The 18,574-nt window shown below is 36.2% G+C and overlaps 1 protein-coding gene across 10 annotated transcripts in view; it reads left to right on the forward strand.

Annotated features, from left to right (window-relative positions):
* Positions 1 to 18,574, forward strand: part of LOC107218111 (trinucleotide repeat-containing gene 6C protein) — a 47,313-nt gene that overhangs the window by 8,399 nt on the left and 20,340 nt on the right. For 4 of the 10 annotated variants that reach the window (XM_046731723.1, XM_046731725.1, XM_046731724.1 and 1 more), the window contains exons 5-16: positions 492 to 2,909; positions 3,217 to 3,572; positions 3,800 to 4,133; positions 4,721 to 5,245; positions 6,012 to 6,475; positions 6,575 to 6,775; positions 7,414 to 7,575; positions 8,594 to 9,046; positions 9,201 to 9,521; positions 9,717 to 9,940; positions 10,053 to 10,425; positions 11,660 to 11,987. In XM_046731723.1, the coding sequence (XP_046587679.1) occupies positions 492 to 2,909; positions 3,217 to 3,572; positions 3,800 to 4,133; positions 4,721 to 5,245; positions 6,012 to 6,475; positions 6,575 to 6,775; positions 7,414 to 7,575; positions 8,594 to 9,046; positions 9,201 to 9,521; positions 9,717 to 9,940; positions 10,053 to 10,425; positions 11,660 to 11,987 (6,159 nt within the window). Of the gene's footprint in view, positions 1 to 491; positions 2,910 to 3,216; positions 3,573 to 3,799; positions 4,134 to 4,720; positions 5,246 to 6,011; positions 6,476 to 6,574; positions 6,776 to 7,413; positions 7,576 to 8,593; positions 9,047 to 9,200; positions 9,522 to 9,716; positions 9,941 to 10,052; positions 10,426 to 11,659; positions 12,199 to 18,574 lie in introns of those variants that run through there. The other 6 variants (XM_046731730.1, XM_046731729.1, XM_046731728.1 and 3 more) reach the window with 6 other exon arrangements.

Raw genomic sequence — 18,574 nt, forward strand, 5'->3', positions numbered from 1 at the left:
AATTTTCTTCGAATCACGAATTTTCGTCCAATCCTCAATAATTATTATCGTCGTATTACTTCACTGTATTTTAACGTGAATTAGATAATTGCGCGATCCAGTCGCGAGTCGAGAGAAAACTCTTGGGCTCTACTATACGATTGAGGAGTGTTAGTTAGCGAACAAATCAATACTAGCTAGGTCACTGGCTTATCTTAATATTTGTGAAGACAAATTTGAAAGAGTCAAATGTTTTGTAGATCGACAGTTTATTTTATCATTACGTATCGGAAAGAAATGGTGCATACATGAAAAATTGTAAACCTGGTGAACTAGAAAAAGTCAGGGATTTGTGTAACATATAAAAATCGCAGCAACCTTGATTTCTGTAGGATGATTGATTGGCTGGGAAGAAGTGTAGATAGTTTACGGATAATTAGGGTCTTACTTTTAGTAGATGAGACATTTGCCGAGAAGGTATATAGAATCCTTTTATTTTCCCACAATTTCAGGTGAGCTTGGCTCAGCGGCTGAAGGCAAGGCCTGCCAGTCAGTGGCGTCAGCAATCACAAAAAATCCAACAAATCACCTTCTAATCTACGATAATAATAAAATAAATAACCACAACAATGCAGAACATAATCATCACAAATACAGAAAGCAAAACAAACCGGGTTCGCCTGGGCAGCTGGGAAGCTCCGCCGATAACTCTAAGTCTATTTCTAAGCTCTTAAGTGATAATAAGGATAGCTTTAGTGATCTAAGCATTAGGGTACTACAACTAAGTCTAAAGTTAAAGGTGACAAGGGGCGAAGTACGTCAATCTGCGGGGGAGCCTAGCCTAGTTAGGATACCCAAGTCTGATTGCCCCCCGTGGCTGTCGCACGAATCGTCCGTTGTCGAGAATTACTCCTTACTAGGGTCCCGCCTTGATAAGGGCGAAAACAATAACCTTAAGGCTAATCTTAGGTTCATAAGTAATAATAATTACTCCAAATCTGTGATATTGCTCAGCTCAACCCGCGACGGAGATTACTATCTGCTCTCCGAAAGCGGCGGTGTCAGAGAAGACACAGCTCTCGAAAATTTTCGATTGAAAAATAATTCTTCAAGCCGATGGGAAAGTGTGAAATTACTAGCTGTTAAGTACTCTCCTGTTACCAAGCATGATGGAGCGTGCAGAAAATGGACCCAAAATGATCTTCAAAATGTTAAACTTGTGATCTTATACTCAGATGGCCGTCTGTTTTACGAAGATCATCGTCTCCAGGATTCTCAAAATGATCTTGACGTTCTAGATATTTGGTTCAATCGACCAAACTTTGTCACAAAACTTTTAAAACTGCATTTTGACAATACCGCTACATTAGAGTTGTTGTCCCTCGCACAAGCTCAGAATTTCGCCACCTGTTCTTCCAATTCGCTTATCGTTTCGACAAACGAATCCACCTCTCTGCTGCGATCTTTGACCGATGAAAATCTTACGAAAGTTCAACCTTCTCGACACGCTACTGTGAACGAGCTGATGCAACGCATATGTGTTCCATTAATGATAGAATGTAAGGTTTATGTTAACGGTAGTAATAATAACAATATTGTTATTGGAGAAGAAATGAATATTAATAACAATAATCCAGATGTTATCGAAGACATTGTTAACGTCGCTGTGTGCTACAAGACTAGTTGTACTATGACTACTAATTATAGGCTAGGGTTTCAAAATGATGGTATTAGCTATACCCAAGCAACAATGTTTACTGTTGGTGCTCTTTCATTTCAGGATAACAATAAGTCTAACAAGCCTCTACACGCTAGCTTTAAGGATGATAATTATCAAGTGTCTGCTAAGATCGACGATAAGTTTAACTTTAACCTTAAGTCTGTATCTAAGTCTACGCTAAGTGTTAGGTTTAGTGATAAGTCTGAAACGTCTCATGCTACTCGACTAAACAAATCTGACGAAAAAATGCACGTTCTGTCGGCTGTTAACATTCCTACACTGACTACCTGCGAGCCTACGATGACGCTTAAATGCCAACCAGCCACCGTCGCATCCCAAACTAACACTGTACCTGCCTCTCAAGTGGAGAAACACTCAAAAGTTGATGATAAAACTGTACTGTTGAAATCAAGTTACCTTAAATATGACCAGGAATCAACTACAAGTAATAGAAATTCATCAAACCATGACCAAAATGCTAATGACTTCGTCTCCCTTAACGAGGAATCTTACGAAAACGACATTGGTTTGTCAAACACATTGAAGAACGATGAACATGATAACGATAATGAAGATTATGATGATGACTATGATGATGACAACGACAACGATATCACACCCAAGAATATCTTACAATCTGAAAAATATTACCAGATGACATCATTCCACGATGGCTGTGCTGCCCGTAACGATGACGATTGCAACGATAATGGCAAACTGTTAAACACCAACAGGCTGACCTCAAATGTCCAAAAAACGATAGAGTTGTTTGCAATAGTGCGTGACCTGCTCTCTAGGTATCAAAAAGTTTACAAAAGCGACTTAGCGCAAAGTGAAATTATCTGTAAACAACTACAAAAAGCGCTGCAAAGTTTATTCAATCGTCCATATTCTTGCAACAAAATGTATCAATCTTCACTGGAATACAAAAAAAGATGGGGCATACCGATAATCTCTGGTCTGGCCGGGGGTGGAGAAAGTTCACTAAACACCGGAACTGCCACCAGCTGGGGATCAGCACCACCTGCGGCGCCTAACAACAACAACAACAACGCCGCCCAATCCGGTTGGGGTGGAACACCAGGAAATCCACCCGTAGGCACTGGACCACCAAACAACTGGGGTGGTAATAACGTGAATCGACCAGTCACCGCAAATCCCAATCAGAATCAGAATCAAGGACCCAGTGGCCAGAACATCCCAGGTGAGGGTAAGACATCAAGTATCGGCGTTATTATTTTTGACATTTTTCGCGAAATTTTGATTCTTCCTGATACATTGTTTGATTTTGTTACAAGTTTCTTTTCTCTTTTATTATTAGCTTTATTGTTATCCATGTATTTTTTTTTTTATATTCGACATTGAGAAACCGTAAATATTTGCGACTAACATTAATCTCTGCAATTTGACACACTGATTTGAATCAAATCCTAGATCTAATTATTTATAATATTAATGATTAATCTTAATGTTATATAGCCACAACAGTGTAACGTAATCTATTTCTTTGACATCAGGTAATGTGAACAAAGTAACTAATCCGAACCAATCTCAAAATCCGCAATCTGGACCAACAACATCTCAGTCAACTAACGCAACGTCAGGGAATCAGAATAACGGACAGTGGCCTCAGGGAAAATCCAGCAATCCTGGTGGATCTGGCCAGAGTCAATCTTCTCAGAATAACAACAACCCGTCTCAACAATCCACGCAGCCAGGAAGTAGCGCTAATAACAATCCGACTAATAGTGCAACATCTTCGACTGTAAACAACGCGACAACAGCTGTTGCCAACAATCCTTCATCAAAGCAACAACTAGAACAATTGAACACCATGCGAGAAGCCTTATTCAGTCAAGACGGCTGGGGTTCTGTTAGTATTTAAACGAAAATATTTGACAAGATTTTATCATTCCGTTTTAAGCACTGTCTGCAACCTAGTTGCGTATGTGTTTGTTTTTCCTTGCAATAGATACGTTTTGTCAATATTAATCGACAGTTTTTAAAAGAAAGCTTATTCAATATTTGCTTGATACATTTATAGCTGGTTAGTTAAAGGGAAGAAGTGATTTGTTGATAAAGTTGCATTTCGATCCACAGCAACACGTGAACCAAGATACGAGCTGGGAAGTTCCAACATCCCCGGAACCAAGTATGACCAAAGATGGCGTTCCCATGTGGAAACCACCTGTAAACAATGGTACAGAGTTGTGGGAAGCTAACTTACGAAACGGAGGTCAACCTCCTCCGCAACAGCAAGCCAAAACACCATGGGGACACACTCCTTCGACAAATATTGGCGGTACTTGGGGCGAGGATGACGATGCTGCTGATTCTTCAAACATGTGGTCTGGAGCGCCGACTCCTAATCCGCCCAGTACAGCTCAGTGGCCTGGAGCTGCTGCCAACCAGTCCAGCGGGATGTCCGGCGGTGGTGAGTAAACTTTTTTTTTTTCTTCCAATAAGAATCATCACTGTAATCATTTTAATTTATTCACTCAGTAAAGCACATCATACCACTCACAACATTAATGCTATGTAATACTCTTGAGAAATAACACTTTCTTTGCGTTAATACAGAGTCAATCTTTTCTTCTTAAAATATGTATTTACTTTCATTGGGTATCTGTGATTGTATTGTCAATTACCACACGATGAATGATTTCGTGCATCGATTTCCTGCGAAATAAAAACATATTTGACCGAATCAATACTTTGTCACTTCTAAAGCGTGATATTGTGAAATAGTCCGCTGTAGATCCCTTTAGCAATATGTTTGCAGGTGAAAAATCTTTGATTTACCCGATAAAGTTTACTTATGAAACTCTTGGTTTTTTAATCACGTACTTTTTCTTTTTTTAATTCCTGTACTTACTACCTTTACATCCATCACTCATTCTCATTTTCAGTGTTTACCACAATTAATGATAATTATAAGAATTTGGCATAATACACAATACAATCACACTTTAAATTAAAGTAAGAACTATTTCAAAGCCACTTGTGACGTTATTTCTATAGGGACCAGTTGGGGCGATCCAAGAATGGATCCCAGGGATCCTCGAGACTTGAGAACTGTAGATCCGAGAGAAATGCGTGATCCGCGAGATCATAGAATATCCTTGGACCCAAGAGATCATATGAGAGTAATGGACCCCATGAGCCGTGACCCACGAATGCCCGATATGCGTGGTGATCCGCGCGGTATTTCTGGCCGTCTGAACGGCGCAAGTGCCGATGCTATGTGGGGACAACCACCAGGACCACAGCATCACCAAATGAGTCATCAACACCCGACGGGACCTCCTGCAAAGATGGTAAATCCATCCGGTATAAACCAGTGGGTAGCGCCACCGCCCAAAGAAATGATGCCAGGAAAGCCGTCTGGATGGGAAGAGCCTTCGCCGCCTACTCAGCGTAGGAATGTTCCAAATTATGACGACGGTACTAGCCTCTGGGGTAATCCAGCTCCAAACCCACGTCCGATGCCAGGTGGCAAAGTTTCCCACTGGAAGGAGCTACCGACACCCAATATGGGCCGTGGAGGTATTTTTATACTGCTATTTACACCTGTTTTTTTACTATTATTGTACACAACGTCATGTCAGCATGGTGTGGTTATTCGATAATTTTCATAAACAGTTTGCCTAATATTTAACAACAAGAAGTCTAGTATCTGTACATTTCTAGAGAATCGGGAAAATCTCAAGCAATTTGATGCAGTATTGGGAAATCAGGAAAATATCAGAGGAATTTCGGCAGAACTACTATAATTTTTTTGTCAAGACCGCTCTCAGGCAAATATTCTAGTCACTGTACTAAATACATTTTTAAAACTCAACTACGTATATAAATTGAACTTGAGTCTTTGTTAATTTGATGAGAAATGTAAAGTTTGGCCCATAACCAAGAATTAACACTAATTTACGGTGTTCAACACTTATTTCTGGTTTGAATTAATGGCTAGGTATGATTTTCTATCATACAAATATATGTATATTGTGATGTATTTTCTTGAGACGTAAGAGTGATTATGGTTTTATTGACCAAATTAAATAAAATTTGAGAAAGGTCGACTATTTCAACCTGCAATGAAGATTGAATTATGATCTTATGAGTTTTTTCTTTAAGACTGGTCAAAATATACCCTGAGTCAAAAAATTTGTCTGTAACAACAACAGATGAATGTTGGGGAATTTAAAATGTATTTGAAACTAAACACCCTGTTATAGTATCTCGCCATTTGATTTCAAACTTCATTGACTAGCATACTTTACATTTCAACCATAATATCCTATGTTTGTGTATACAGGAATGCCCTGCCCACCTGGTATGCCGCAAAACCGAATGCCTGGACAGCCAGGCATGAAGCCAGATGTCAGTGGCCCGATGTGGGGTCATCCAACCGGCCCTGGTGGAAGTGGCGGTGGAGGAGGTGCCGGAGGTGGTGGCAGCGGTACAGGCGGCGGTGGAGGTGCTGGTCGCAACGGATCCTGGGGAGATGGACCTCACGACACTGCTAGTTGGGAAGATCAAAAAACACCTTCTGCTTGGAACGAGCCCCCGATAAATCCTCCTGCTTCATGGGGAGGCCCGACAAGTCATAAACCAAAACCTATGGGACCGACCGGAGGATGGGGTGACACAGAAATGGACCCGACTACCAGCTGGGCTCATCCACCGAAACAAATGCTCACCAAAGAAGTTATTTGGAATAGCAGAGAGTTCAGATATCTCTGTGATCTTGGGTACAAGGTACGAATATCTGCTACGCCGGTAAGTCAAGGCTGGAAATTTGATGAGTGATTTCTCAACGTGTAACTGATTGGTATTAAATTTTGTTTTATTTTATTCCATTTCCCTGGTTATGTGCAGAAGGAAGACGTGGAAACTGCTTTAAGAAACCGCGAAATGAACAGAGACGAAGCACATGAACTTCTCATTCAAGTACGTCCTCAGGATCATTGGCGTCGTCAGGACAGTCACACTGGATATGATCCTGCTAGTCAATCAGCTGCAGCTGCCGGATATCCGCCAAGGTTTAATCACGTTGCCCAACAGATATCTTTCCCGCCGGTAAGTCGAAATTCATTTACTCTTGCGAGCGGCTCACTTATTCTGTCCAATATCGAGTATAGAAACGCATCCGAGGACGAAGATCCTCGTTTGAACTTTAATCAGTTATAAAAGAAAAACAAAAATAAAATGACAAACTGACATTTTCGTCAAAAATATATTACAGAATACGTGCGCTAGGCAAGAATTAAACTATGACATTGTTGAGTGGAGTTTAGTAACATGTGATGGTTGTGAGGACTTAAAAATTTTAACTGGTGTTAATGTTTGGAACTTAACATTGATTGGCGATTGAATAACTTATGAAAATTTTCTCAGCATTTGGTGACGGTGACATTAGCTTTGATAAGTAATGACAAGATGACAGTCTTGCGGTAACATTTGTACGTCAAAGTTTCAATATCGAACAATCCGTCCGCAATGTATGCCGAGGTATTAGTTTACACTTTTCTTTAAAACATAGCTATTCGCGGAGAATTAAGCTTTCTCTTTTGATTTCATTTCTAATTTCATATATAGTTGGTTTAATTATCAAGATTCTGCATAAAGTTTATCGTATATATTATCAGACGATAGTGGTTAAGATGGGCGAGATCTTAGGAAGGGCGAGGGGTATAGGGTGTTCGTATTGAATACAGGGGGCCGGAATGCCTAGCGTGGGGGCCTCTGGTGGCATGAGTGGTTCGGTCGCCAGCGCCAGTCTCCTCAAGCTCCAACAACAACAGCAACAACAAGCAGCTGTACAGTTGCAACAACAACAGCCCAGTGTCACGGCAGCGCCGCAGCCACCTTTTAATCAGGTGAACTACGTGATCCAAAAACTCAAAACATAGAATTCTGGGAACCCTGCCAAAAAGTTCATAGCGCTAAAGTAGTTTTTTTCATAGAACTATTGTTATTTATTTATTTTTTAAAATTTATTTACATTTTGATAGGTAACGTAAAGACTGCCAATGTAATAGATAAGTTTCGATGAATGAATATGATTAATTTGCGTGTGTAGATATATTTTTTTTTTTTTGTTTTATTTTTTTTTGTTTTAATCTGTTTTGAATTTGAATTGATAAGATGTTTTGGTTTTTGGTCGGTTCTAGTAAAAATTGATAACCACAGGTCTTGAAACTGATGGATATTGAAACACATCGACTGTTTTTGTGGTCGTTGAACTGATTGAGATTTGCTTGTCGTTTTTGCCTGTGCCGTGAGTCGGTCGTCCCCGTATTATTGCGCCTGTGTTGCATGAAAATTATATGCGCTTTTATTCGAATGAAATGTAACAATTACCATTTTCCTCAAATTCCTGGTAATGTACAAAAATTTTACTGACTCTAATAGGAGATCCCGAATGTTTTGTGTTTCGTTTTTGCATTGTAGGATTCCGATATGTAACTATTTCTCATATTTTTTCTTGATTTCGTAGTTTGTACTACTTGATTTTGTAAGACTGATACATTTTACAGAGATTCAACTTTTCCCCCTTTCATATTTGAAAAAAAAAAATGAAATAAATATTGTATCATCAACTTATAAGATTAGTATTCTAATAAATTCTGTGACGCGTGTAATTTTGCTGCTCGTTGCTGCAATGCTTAGGTTGTCAAACAAATATGTTCTGTTCGCTAAATGATAATGTATATTTTTAGTTGAATCATGTAACGTGTCTCGCGTAGAAGTAGATCGATTGTTTGTTTATAGATATTGAAAACTTTTAGTACAATGCGACGTATTTATATTTGAGTATAATTTTATTTTTTTATTTTTTATCCTTTTTTTTCCCACCTTTTTATAAATCAAATTTCATATTTTCTGTATGTCCAGACGTCAAGAACGCCACAAAATCAGCCCTCTACCCAACAACTCCGAATGCTCGTACAACAAATTCAATTGGCTGTTCAGGAAGGCTATTTGAATCATCAGATATTGAACCAGCCGTTGGCTCCTCAGACCTTGATCCTACTTAACCAGCTGTTGCAGCAAATCAAAGTGCTTCAACAATTGCATCAGCAACATTCAGTGCAGTTAACGCTGAAAGGAAACAGTCAAACGGGACTGCAGATTAGCGTACAAATAACTAAGACTAAACAACAGATCGCCAATCTGCAAAATCAAATTGCAGTTCAACAAGCAACGTACATGAAACAACAACAGCAGCAACAACATCCAGCAACGCCATCTCAAGCATCTGATTATTATAAAACATCTGTACATGATCCTATGTCTGCGTTGCAAAATACCTTCAGTGACTTGACCATGAACAAGGAGCCTCAAGTAGTAAGAATCAATAAATGAAAATGTATTTTAATTGGCAAATTTCCGTCTACTGTTAGAAGATTTATAAAATGTGTGATGATTTGACAATACCTTGTGAAAATCGGAACATTGGATACTTTGAATTTGTCATTAAAAAAATTTCGTTCTCTTGCAGAGCCAACAACAGTCTCGTTTGAATCAGTGGAAGCTACCATCCCTGGACAAAGAAGGCGATCTTGGTACTAATGAATTTTCACGAGCTCCCGGTACTACAAGCAAACCGCCGACTACACCAGGTGGTCTCACTCAATCACACAGCAGTCCTAACATGAATCCTTTACTAGGACAAGGAGACGGGACCTGGTCTTCCAGACTTGGTGACAGCGGATGGCCAGACGCTGGTACCAGTGATTCTACAGATGGGAAAGACTGGCAACCCGGTGGTGCTGCTTTCACCGATCTGGTACCAGAGTTTGAACCTGGCAAGCCATGGAAGGTAATCCACTCCCAATACTGGCAGCAATTACATATGTATATATCAGACTTCCAAAACTAAATAAACTGTTAAGCATCTAGATTCGAACTAAAGTGAGCATAAATATCGCAGGCCTACTTGATACTTGATAAATAGGTGATTAGGATTTAGTACTTAAGGATTGTCCGGGTCCACCTATATTTGATAACGTTTTAGGGGAATCAGATGAAGAGCATTGAGGATGATCCAAGTATTACTCCCGGATCAGTGGTACGCTCGCCTTTGTCGCTTGCTGCCATCAAAGATCCCGACGCAATATTTTCATCGACCACCAAAACCTCGCCGCCACCTTCAGCTAACGCCGACACGTCGATCCCCAGTCTGAGTAACTCGACTTGGAGTTTCAACCCGCCAGCAACGACACCCAGCGTTTTTGCCAGGTAGGCTTATTGATGTGTTGAAAAATAGAGAACAGTTGCTTGCTGCACACTTGTCATCGAATTTGAACATTGTGTCATTATGTAACTGAATTAATATTTTCTCGTTGAGCAGTTCTAAGAATACCTGGGGTGAATCTGCTCCACCGCCTACCGCTGTTACTTCTGAGTTGTGGGGCGCTCCGATGAGCAAAGCTCGAGGACCTCCTCCTGGCTTAGGAAGCAAGGGCGGTGCAAGTGCCAGTAATGGTTGGGTTGGTTTGGCCGGAGTTAATCGATCGTCCAGTTCATGGGGTCTTCAATCCGGTGCCGTTGGTAACGCTGCCTGGGTCTCAACTTGGCTTTTGCTGAAAAACCTGACGCCACAAATCGATGGATCTACGCTGAAGACATTGTGCATGCAGCATGGGCCTGTACAAGACTTCAGACTGTATTTGAACCACGGAATTGCTTTGGCTAAATATTCGTCGAGAGATGAAGCTATCAAGGTATGTTCTCGTTGATTCTATTGCGTTATCATCATGTCATACCTTGGACCAATTCTTTTCATATTTCACGCTACTTGTTTGTACAACTGTTCCAATAATCTAAACTCAGTTATCAATTGATAATGTTACGTAAACGTTTCCTATAAATGCCATAACGAATTTTTCACAGGCTATATTCGCCAGTTACACAGTGGTTCCCCTATTTCTCCAAAAGTGCCCCATTTTTTATTTTTCTTTCTTCCTCTATAAGTACTAAAACTGAAGGTTTCCTCTAAAACCCCCGTATTTTTGCCAGTCAGTTACTTTTATTATTTTTTTTTCTTTTTAATTTTTTTTTGCTCTTTTATAAATCAAAATGGACTTCGAAAATCAATTCGATGTTTGAGAACAATGTTTACACTTCCATCTTGACATAGGAATGAAAAAAAAAAAAAAAACAATATATACTGAATGTCAAAAGTCTACTTATTCTTAGTTGTAATTCACAAGAAAATAATTTTTACGGTTTGATTGAGTGTCTTTATTTACGGATTACGTGTCCACTCATCCCTTATTATTTTTCCTCTACGTTCAATTGGAAATATAAACATTGTTTTTACGCATCAAATTGATTTTATCGGTTCATTTTAGTTTACAAAAGAAAAGTAAAAACAATTAAAAAAACATCGACAATTTCGATGTATCTTATATTCAAAATTTCAATCACCCTCCCTGGCACGTGTTGATATTGTTTGAAAATTTTATATATGTATATACAGGTTTGGTTTTCTATAATATGAACATATTTCAGTGGTGCAATCGAAAAAATTGCAAAACTACTAAACTAACGGACACTCTAGTGTGTATGTAATTTTGCTGTATTTAGTCATTACGATGAAAAAATATCAGATCTCTAGTAACCCCCCCTCCCATGTTTACAAAGCTTTCCTCTAAACTTGCCCAACTTGAGCACTGTGAAGCCTTGTACTTGCAATGTTTATTCTGCGCATTGGGTACTATATTTATCTTTTGATTTCCTCGGAAAATATTCAGTATAGAAAAACTACCGTGGTATGTTGTTTATTATTTTTTTTAACTAAATTATACATTAATGTAACCATATATTGCGCGAGTGCTATTTGAATTTTAATATCAAGAATCGTACACATAATAAATTCAGCTGTTTGTGATCTATTATGCACAACACAGTTCACGTATGTTTCTGGCACCATATCGATGTTGATGATATATTTAGGCACAAGGAGCACTGAACAACTGCGTTCTTGGCAACACGACAATATTTGCCGAATCTCCTGCTGACAGTGAGGTTCACACACTGTTGCAACATCTCGGCCACGGCGGTCAGCAACAAACCGCTGGAACGGCGGGTTCTGGATGGGGTCTCAGAACTACCAGCAAAGCCGGTCCTCCCCCAGACACGTGGGGCGGTAGCTCAAGTCAGCTTTGGGGAGCCCCACCCGGTGGTAATTCATTGTGGAGTAACGCAGGCATCGATAGCGGCGATCAACAAAGAGCTACGCCAAGCTCGTTGAATTCTTACCTGCCCGGAGATCTTTTGGGAGGTGAGTCCATGTAGGCAGCTCCCAATATCATGCGAAATAAGACACGAAATACTCAATACATGACGAATGTTGAGAAAGAATGGTATAAAACGATGTAACTTCGATAAATTTTACGACTCGTATTTCTACTACGATTGTGACCGTACAAGTACATGCATACATACATATATATATATATATATATATATATATATATATATATATATATATATATATATACATATATATATATATGGATTGATATATATACATATATATATAGTATACACATACATTACCTATTTTCGATTTTCTTTTGTATTTTTCCTTTCATTTCTTTTTTCTTTTTTTTCCTTCTCGTTTTGCTAGAATTTTACTCTACTTGTTCCAAGAATGTCGAAGGAGTTAGTGGTTGTATTTTGATACGTTTATCTTGAGACCAGATATTATCCAACAATTCTACGTACATACACATTATCTTATTTTTGGTTAAGCATCTGTACTAAAAATAGTCGGCGAATGTTAATATTACCGATGAAATGTGACAATTGAGAACATTTTTATTGGATTTAAATGGAACTGTTGAAAGTCTTCTCATAATGTCAATTACATTGTAGGGACACAAATTGGAAAAAGAAAAAAACAAAAGAAAAAAAAAACAATAACAATAATGATGAAAGGAAAAGAAAAAACAAAGAATTACTTAACTCTTCATTCTTTGTGATTAAGGTGGAACAAAGAATTGAGAAACAGCCAAAAAAAATGTTACAATTACAAGAGCGATATTTAATTGTTATGTGACTAATATAGTCTATACACTTGATTCAATCGTCATGAGAAGACTCGTGCTTCCCTAAAAAGTCATTACAGGTTACAGGGATCATCTCTTGATATTGATTGTGAGATAAGTATGCATGCAGTTTAAATGGAAAACACCCCGATGATAAGAAAAAAAAAAAAATTACAATATACTTACACGTGTATTTGAACATATGAAGTTCTAAATTGTCATTGAAAGATACATACATTGTTGTGGCAATTATGGTAGAAGTGGAAAGTTTGAAATGCTTTAGGAGAAAGGGACAAAGAAAAATAAAAACATATATATCAAAAGGATTTACTGTACGCTACGACAAAAATTTTTGGTTGTCTCTTATTAAATTTTGCTGTATTGATCCGTACAGAATTATTAAGTCTTAGATCATGTCTAAGAGTGTTCCATTTTATTACTCGTGCAGTCGTGAAAACTGTTTTAAAACGAGTATCAAACTTAGACTGTACCAATCTAATCAAAACTTTACGAGCATTGACGTCTCAGCTTGTTAAGCTTTTTAACAAAGCAAGGACGCAACGATACCAAATGTTATCGCAATAACATAAATTTTATTATATTAAAAGGAAAGAGGGGGGAGGGGGGGGGGGGGAGCAAAAAAAAAAATTAAACAAAATAAAAAAAAAAAAAAAATGAAACTTATGTAAATCTAAAATGCCACCTGTCGTGCCAATGTTCAATGTGTCTCTGTACCATTAATTATAGAGTTTAAAACTAAAAGCGAGAAAAGAAAAAAAAAAGAAAACAAAACAAAATACAACAAAAACATTTAAATAAAAAACTAAACTAGAAAAGAGAAGTGAAATCTAATTTTAAAAAGAATACGTTCAAATCGAAAAATTATATCGCCAAATACCCCCAAAGTATTGGCGGGCCTCTTGTGATATAAAAGGGCAGAAATGGTCGAACGAAATCAGTGTCGGTCATTTGATCGTTTGTCGAAGAACCTGTTTTGCCTCGTACTGGTTCTAATACAAACGACAAGTACGATAATTCAAGACACGCGCAATAAACAGCGAATTAAAACCTATTTAAAAAAAAGTAAAAATCTCCATCCGGAGACCGATCGACGTATAAAAAAAGAAAAAAAAAAAAATACTGCGCAATAAAATGATGGAATCACACACATACACATACATACACATCGTATATACGTTTAAATGAAAGAATACATAGTGTTAGAAAGAGAGAGAGAGAGAGAGAGAGAGAGAGAGAGAGAGAGAGAGAGAGAGAGAGAGAGAGAGAGAGAGAGAGAGAGAGAGAGAGAGAGAGAGAAAGAGAGAGAGAGAGAGAGAGAGAAAGAGAGAGAGAGAGAGAAAAAGGGAAAACTTAATTTAAGTGACTTTAAAGTTAAGTAAAAAATATTAACTATGACAAGCCAATCTCACGACAACGCCGCTCATAACGAGCCGTTCTATATTAAATTGATTTACTTAATAAATGAATTGTGAAGAAGAAGAAGAAGAAGTTCTAACCAATGTAAAAAATATATATATACATACATATATATATTATATATAATATAAGGTAATAATATTTAATGATTAAAAAATACTAAATCCACATACTAACGATTATGAACATAAGTATAATAATAACGAATAGATAAGTATACTATAACTATATTTAACTGAAATTAATAATAAAAAAATTCAAAAAAATACAAAAAAAAAAAAAAAACAAGTAATAAAATAAAAATACAGTATAGTATAATATTATACATGGTTTAAAATGAAGAATTATAAACAGGCCTGTCAACAGCAGTGATGATACCATACATCTTATTTGCGCGACAGATTTACATTGATCGAACAGTATCGCATTTGATTTTTTTTTTCTTTTTTTTTTCTTTTTTTTTCTATTTTAAAGAGAAAAAAACTCCTTTTTTCTTCTACTAACAAAGCTGTTGTTTAGCTTCGCAAAAAAATATTCGCGCAGAATTGCTTTTACGATAACGCCTGTGTAACGCAATTAACACAAGGAAATCCAATCAATTGCAAACAAACAAACAAACACACACACAAACAAACGCGCGCACACACACACACACACACACACACACACACATACCTAAGTATACGGACACGTCATATACACATGTATATATGTCCTAAGGAAGAATGCGACAAATGATGGGACGAAGTTTAATGTGTGAAAGAGCGAGAGAGAGCGAGAGAGAGAGAGAGAGAGAGAGAGAGAGAGAGAGAGAGAGAGAGAGAGAGAGAGAGAGAGAGAGAGAGAGAGAGAGAGAGAGAGAGAGAGAGAGAGAGAGAGAGAGAGAGAGAGAGAGAGAGAGAGAGAGAGAAATGAGAACCTATATATTTGGAGGAAAAAAAAAACCCAATATAGAAATAAAACGAAACGAAACAATACTAAACAAATAAACCACAAAAAAAAAAGATAAGAAACTTTATGAAAAAACCCGTTGAGAGTGGGACGCGTGGCGTAGTCGAGTAATTTATTTTCGAAGATTGAACTTCGAATTTTAGGAAGATATTTGTTGTGATAATAATACTGTAAACTAGTGCTTAGGTTTACAATTACTCTGCGCGTTTAGAAAAGGATAAGGTGAATAAATTAATATGACACATGTGTGCGTGTGCGTGTATACATATATATATATATATATTGTCTATATTATTACTATTATTATTGATTGATCTATTATCTATATATTGCATATTAATTGGTAAGGAAAAAATATATCTATATTATCATACACACACATCTTTGGATAAGTAATGCAACAATACGATTTTTAATATTAATATATTTATTACGAGCTATTACCGCTATTGTCTATTATGATTTATGATTTATTATTATTATTATTATTATTATTATTATTATTATTATATTTGCCCCTAGCTATTATTATGAATATTAAATGTTGTGAAGATGTGCTGGTAGCATGTGAGTAAAGCGCGAGCGGCGCTATATCATATATATAGGTATATGTATACAGCGTAATTTGAAAAAAAAAACAAAAAACAAAAAAAAAAAAAAAAAAAAAAAAAAAAAAAAAAAAAAAAAAAACGAAAAAAAAATACAACCACAAATATGCATTAACAATTAATGGTTAAAACGCGATGGAAATTTATCGCGAAGAGTGCACATCAGTATTTGAAACCGATGATTTTCAAAAAGATTTTTTTTCATACCTCGTCTCAATTGATCGCAAAAAACGAAGATGAGCGTGAAACACGAATTAAGTTTGTTTCAATTGTATTTTTAACAAATCAGACGTCACACGGGCGAAATTTGAATTTATCGGCGTATAAAATTTTTCGAATTCGCGCTTGGGACAAAAAAGAAAAAAAAAAAAAAAAAGACGAGGAAATGAAAATAATAATAATAATAATTTAAGAATTTAAGTAACACACTTGCAATGTGATATCTCGTGTCTTGTCTGACGAGACGTTTTAAGATAGTTCGCGTTTGTTTTTCGTGTAAGTTAAGGTAACGGAGCGATAAAAGAAAAAAGAAAGAACGATAAAAAAAAAAAAGTACTAAGTAATGATAATTAATGAAAATTCCGTACGAACGAATGTTCGCTGTAAAAGAATCATTGTCATGGCTCAAATCGCGTGTCACTCGACTTTGAGTGATTTGTTTATTTATTTGTAATTTTTTTATTTTTTATTTTTTTTCTTCTTTTTCTTTTCTCCTTCCTTTTCTATCTATCTCATTGTTTGTTCTTAGGCCAATAATTTATGCTCTGCTAATAGGAAGAAAAACTTTTAATATTCAGAATCGATGGACGGACGGATGGATGATAGTTAATGTACACTGTTTATTGAAAAAGTTTTGCGGCTGTTAGCGGTTTGATAATAATCGATAGGATCTGACTTCACATGCCATTTTAGCTTTTAAGCGTTTTTCAATGAATTAGATTATTATTATTATTATTATTATTAATATAACTATTATTATTATTAACAATATTATTATGCTTAAGAAATTGTAATTTTCTTTTTTTTTTTTTTTCCGTTTTTACTTTTATCCATCTTTATTATTGAGATTCGCGGTAGACTCCACCTCGAACACGACGACCAAATAGAAAAAGCTAGTAAGCGGTGTAGGAAAACTAAAATATAGTTAGCAGCATATATAAATACAATATGTAACATATGAATTACTATGGTTATATACGTTAGGCTTACTAATATATCAACTCTCACCTGCCCTCCTTACGTTTAATTGGCCATCGAAGCGAAATCTTCTGAACAAAATTCGTCGGATACAGTGAATAATGATTGATTATAACTCTTTACAGGGTATTCACGTTACTATATAATTTCAATCAGCTATTATATATATATATACATATATATGTGTGTGTGTAAGTACAACAAGTTTGGCCGAATGTCTGTTGCATAAAATATTTTTGAGCTTAGTTGTACAATTAAAAAAAAAAATTTTTTTTTTTCTCTATGCCTCAAAGTATATCGCGACGAAACAAGTTGATGAATTTTCGCTTCTAAACCCAGTAATAATTAACAGTTTTTATGATACAGAGCTTAGACTTAACTAGCAAATGAAGTATTTCTCTTCTCGGAGTGTATTTTTTATTTTTTTTTGGTTCTTTTGTTGTCAGGGGTCAGCTAGTCTAAATATCCAGTTCCCGGCGACACTCGGAATCACGCTTCGAGAAGTTATTGTCGGTTTTCTTTTTCTCTTTCTACTCAGCCCCTTTTTTTCATATGTTGCAAGCAGCATATTTATCCATGTACGAGTAAAAAAAAAAAAATTGAAAGAAAAAAAAATAAACAAATATATATATATATATATAACACTAAGGACATAGGATATATGTATATATAAATATATATACATATATATAAATAATATTCTCAATACGTAGGATTTTTCTCATAATTTAAGGAAACGTTTGCACACAGTATATAACAGAGAGAGCTCGTACCACTGATACAAGACAATGAACAATATTTGTATGAACTCTTGAAATAGTCAATTTTTATATACCCGATGATTGAAAATTATAATGGATTAAAGAAGAAGGAAGAATAAGTGTAAAAACAAATATATATATATATATATATATATATATATATAATTTTTTTTTACACTATATATATAGGCATAACGCAGGAGACGAAGAAATGGAGGAACGAATGAATGTAGGATTTAAAATAAATAAATAAATAAAATAAATTACCGACTAAGATGGAGAAAAAAAAAAAAAAAAGAAAAGAAAAGAAAAAAAAACAATAAGAAATAATGTTCGAACCGTGGAAATATCTGAGATATCCTAAAAAATTCATTGCGACTGATCGGATTTTAATAATTTAACAATTATCAAAAAATCCACTGACATTTCCACCGACATATCCATCAACAGGAACGACCTCTTCGTGTATCGATCTGTGATCTCTGAATAAATCAGTGAAAAAGTCTGGTTCTGTGGCCACTGACTGTGCTATGTTATTGGTTGTACGCTGTACCTACGAGGCAGCATCTTAATAATTCCTTATCACTGCTCTTAATACCACTTATTATTAATTAAATAATAAGATACTCTTATTAATTATTTGTATTTTAATTTTTTATGAAACTTAACTCTCTTAGTCGAACGGATACTTACGGAGTCAGTGGACTAGACGTGTACGGATAATTCAAAATCACGCTCCAAGGCTCAAATTGACCAAAAATCAAATATTTATAAATTATTACTCAAGTATCACAATTTTCTTTATTTTCTATCCCTCCCGCCCCCCAATCTTTGTGTGACATTATTTCACATCACACACACACA

Source organism: Neodiprion lecontei, chromosome 2 (genome assembly GCF_021901455.1).
Source record: "Neodiprion lecontei isolate iyNeoLeco1 chromosome 2, iyNeoLeco1.1, whole genome shotgun sequence".
Taxonomy (NCBI): domain Eukaryota; kingdom Metazoa; phylum Arthropoda; class Insecta; order Hymenoptera; family Diprionidae; genus Neodiprion; species Neodiprion lecontei.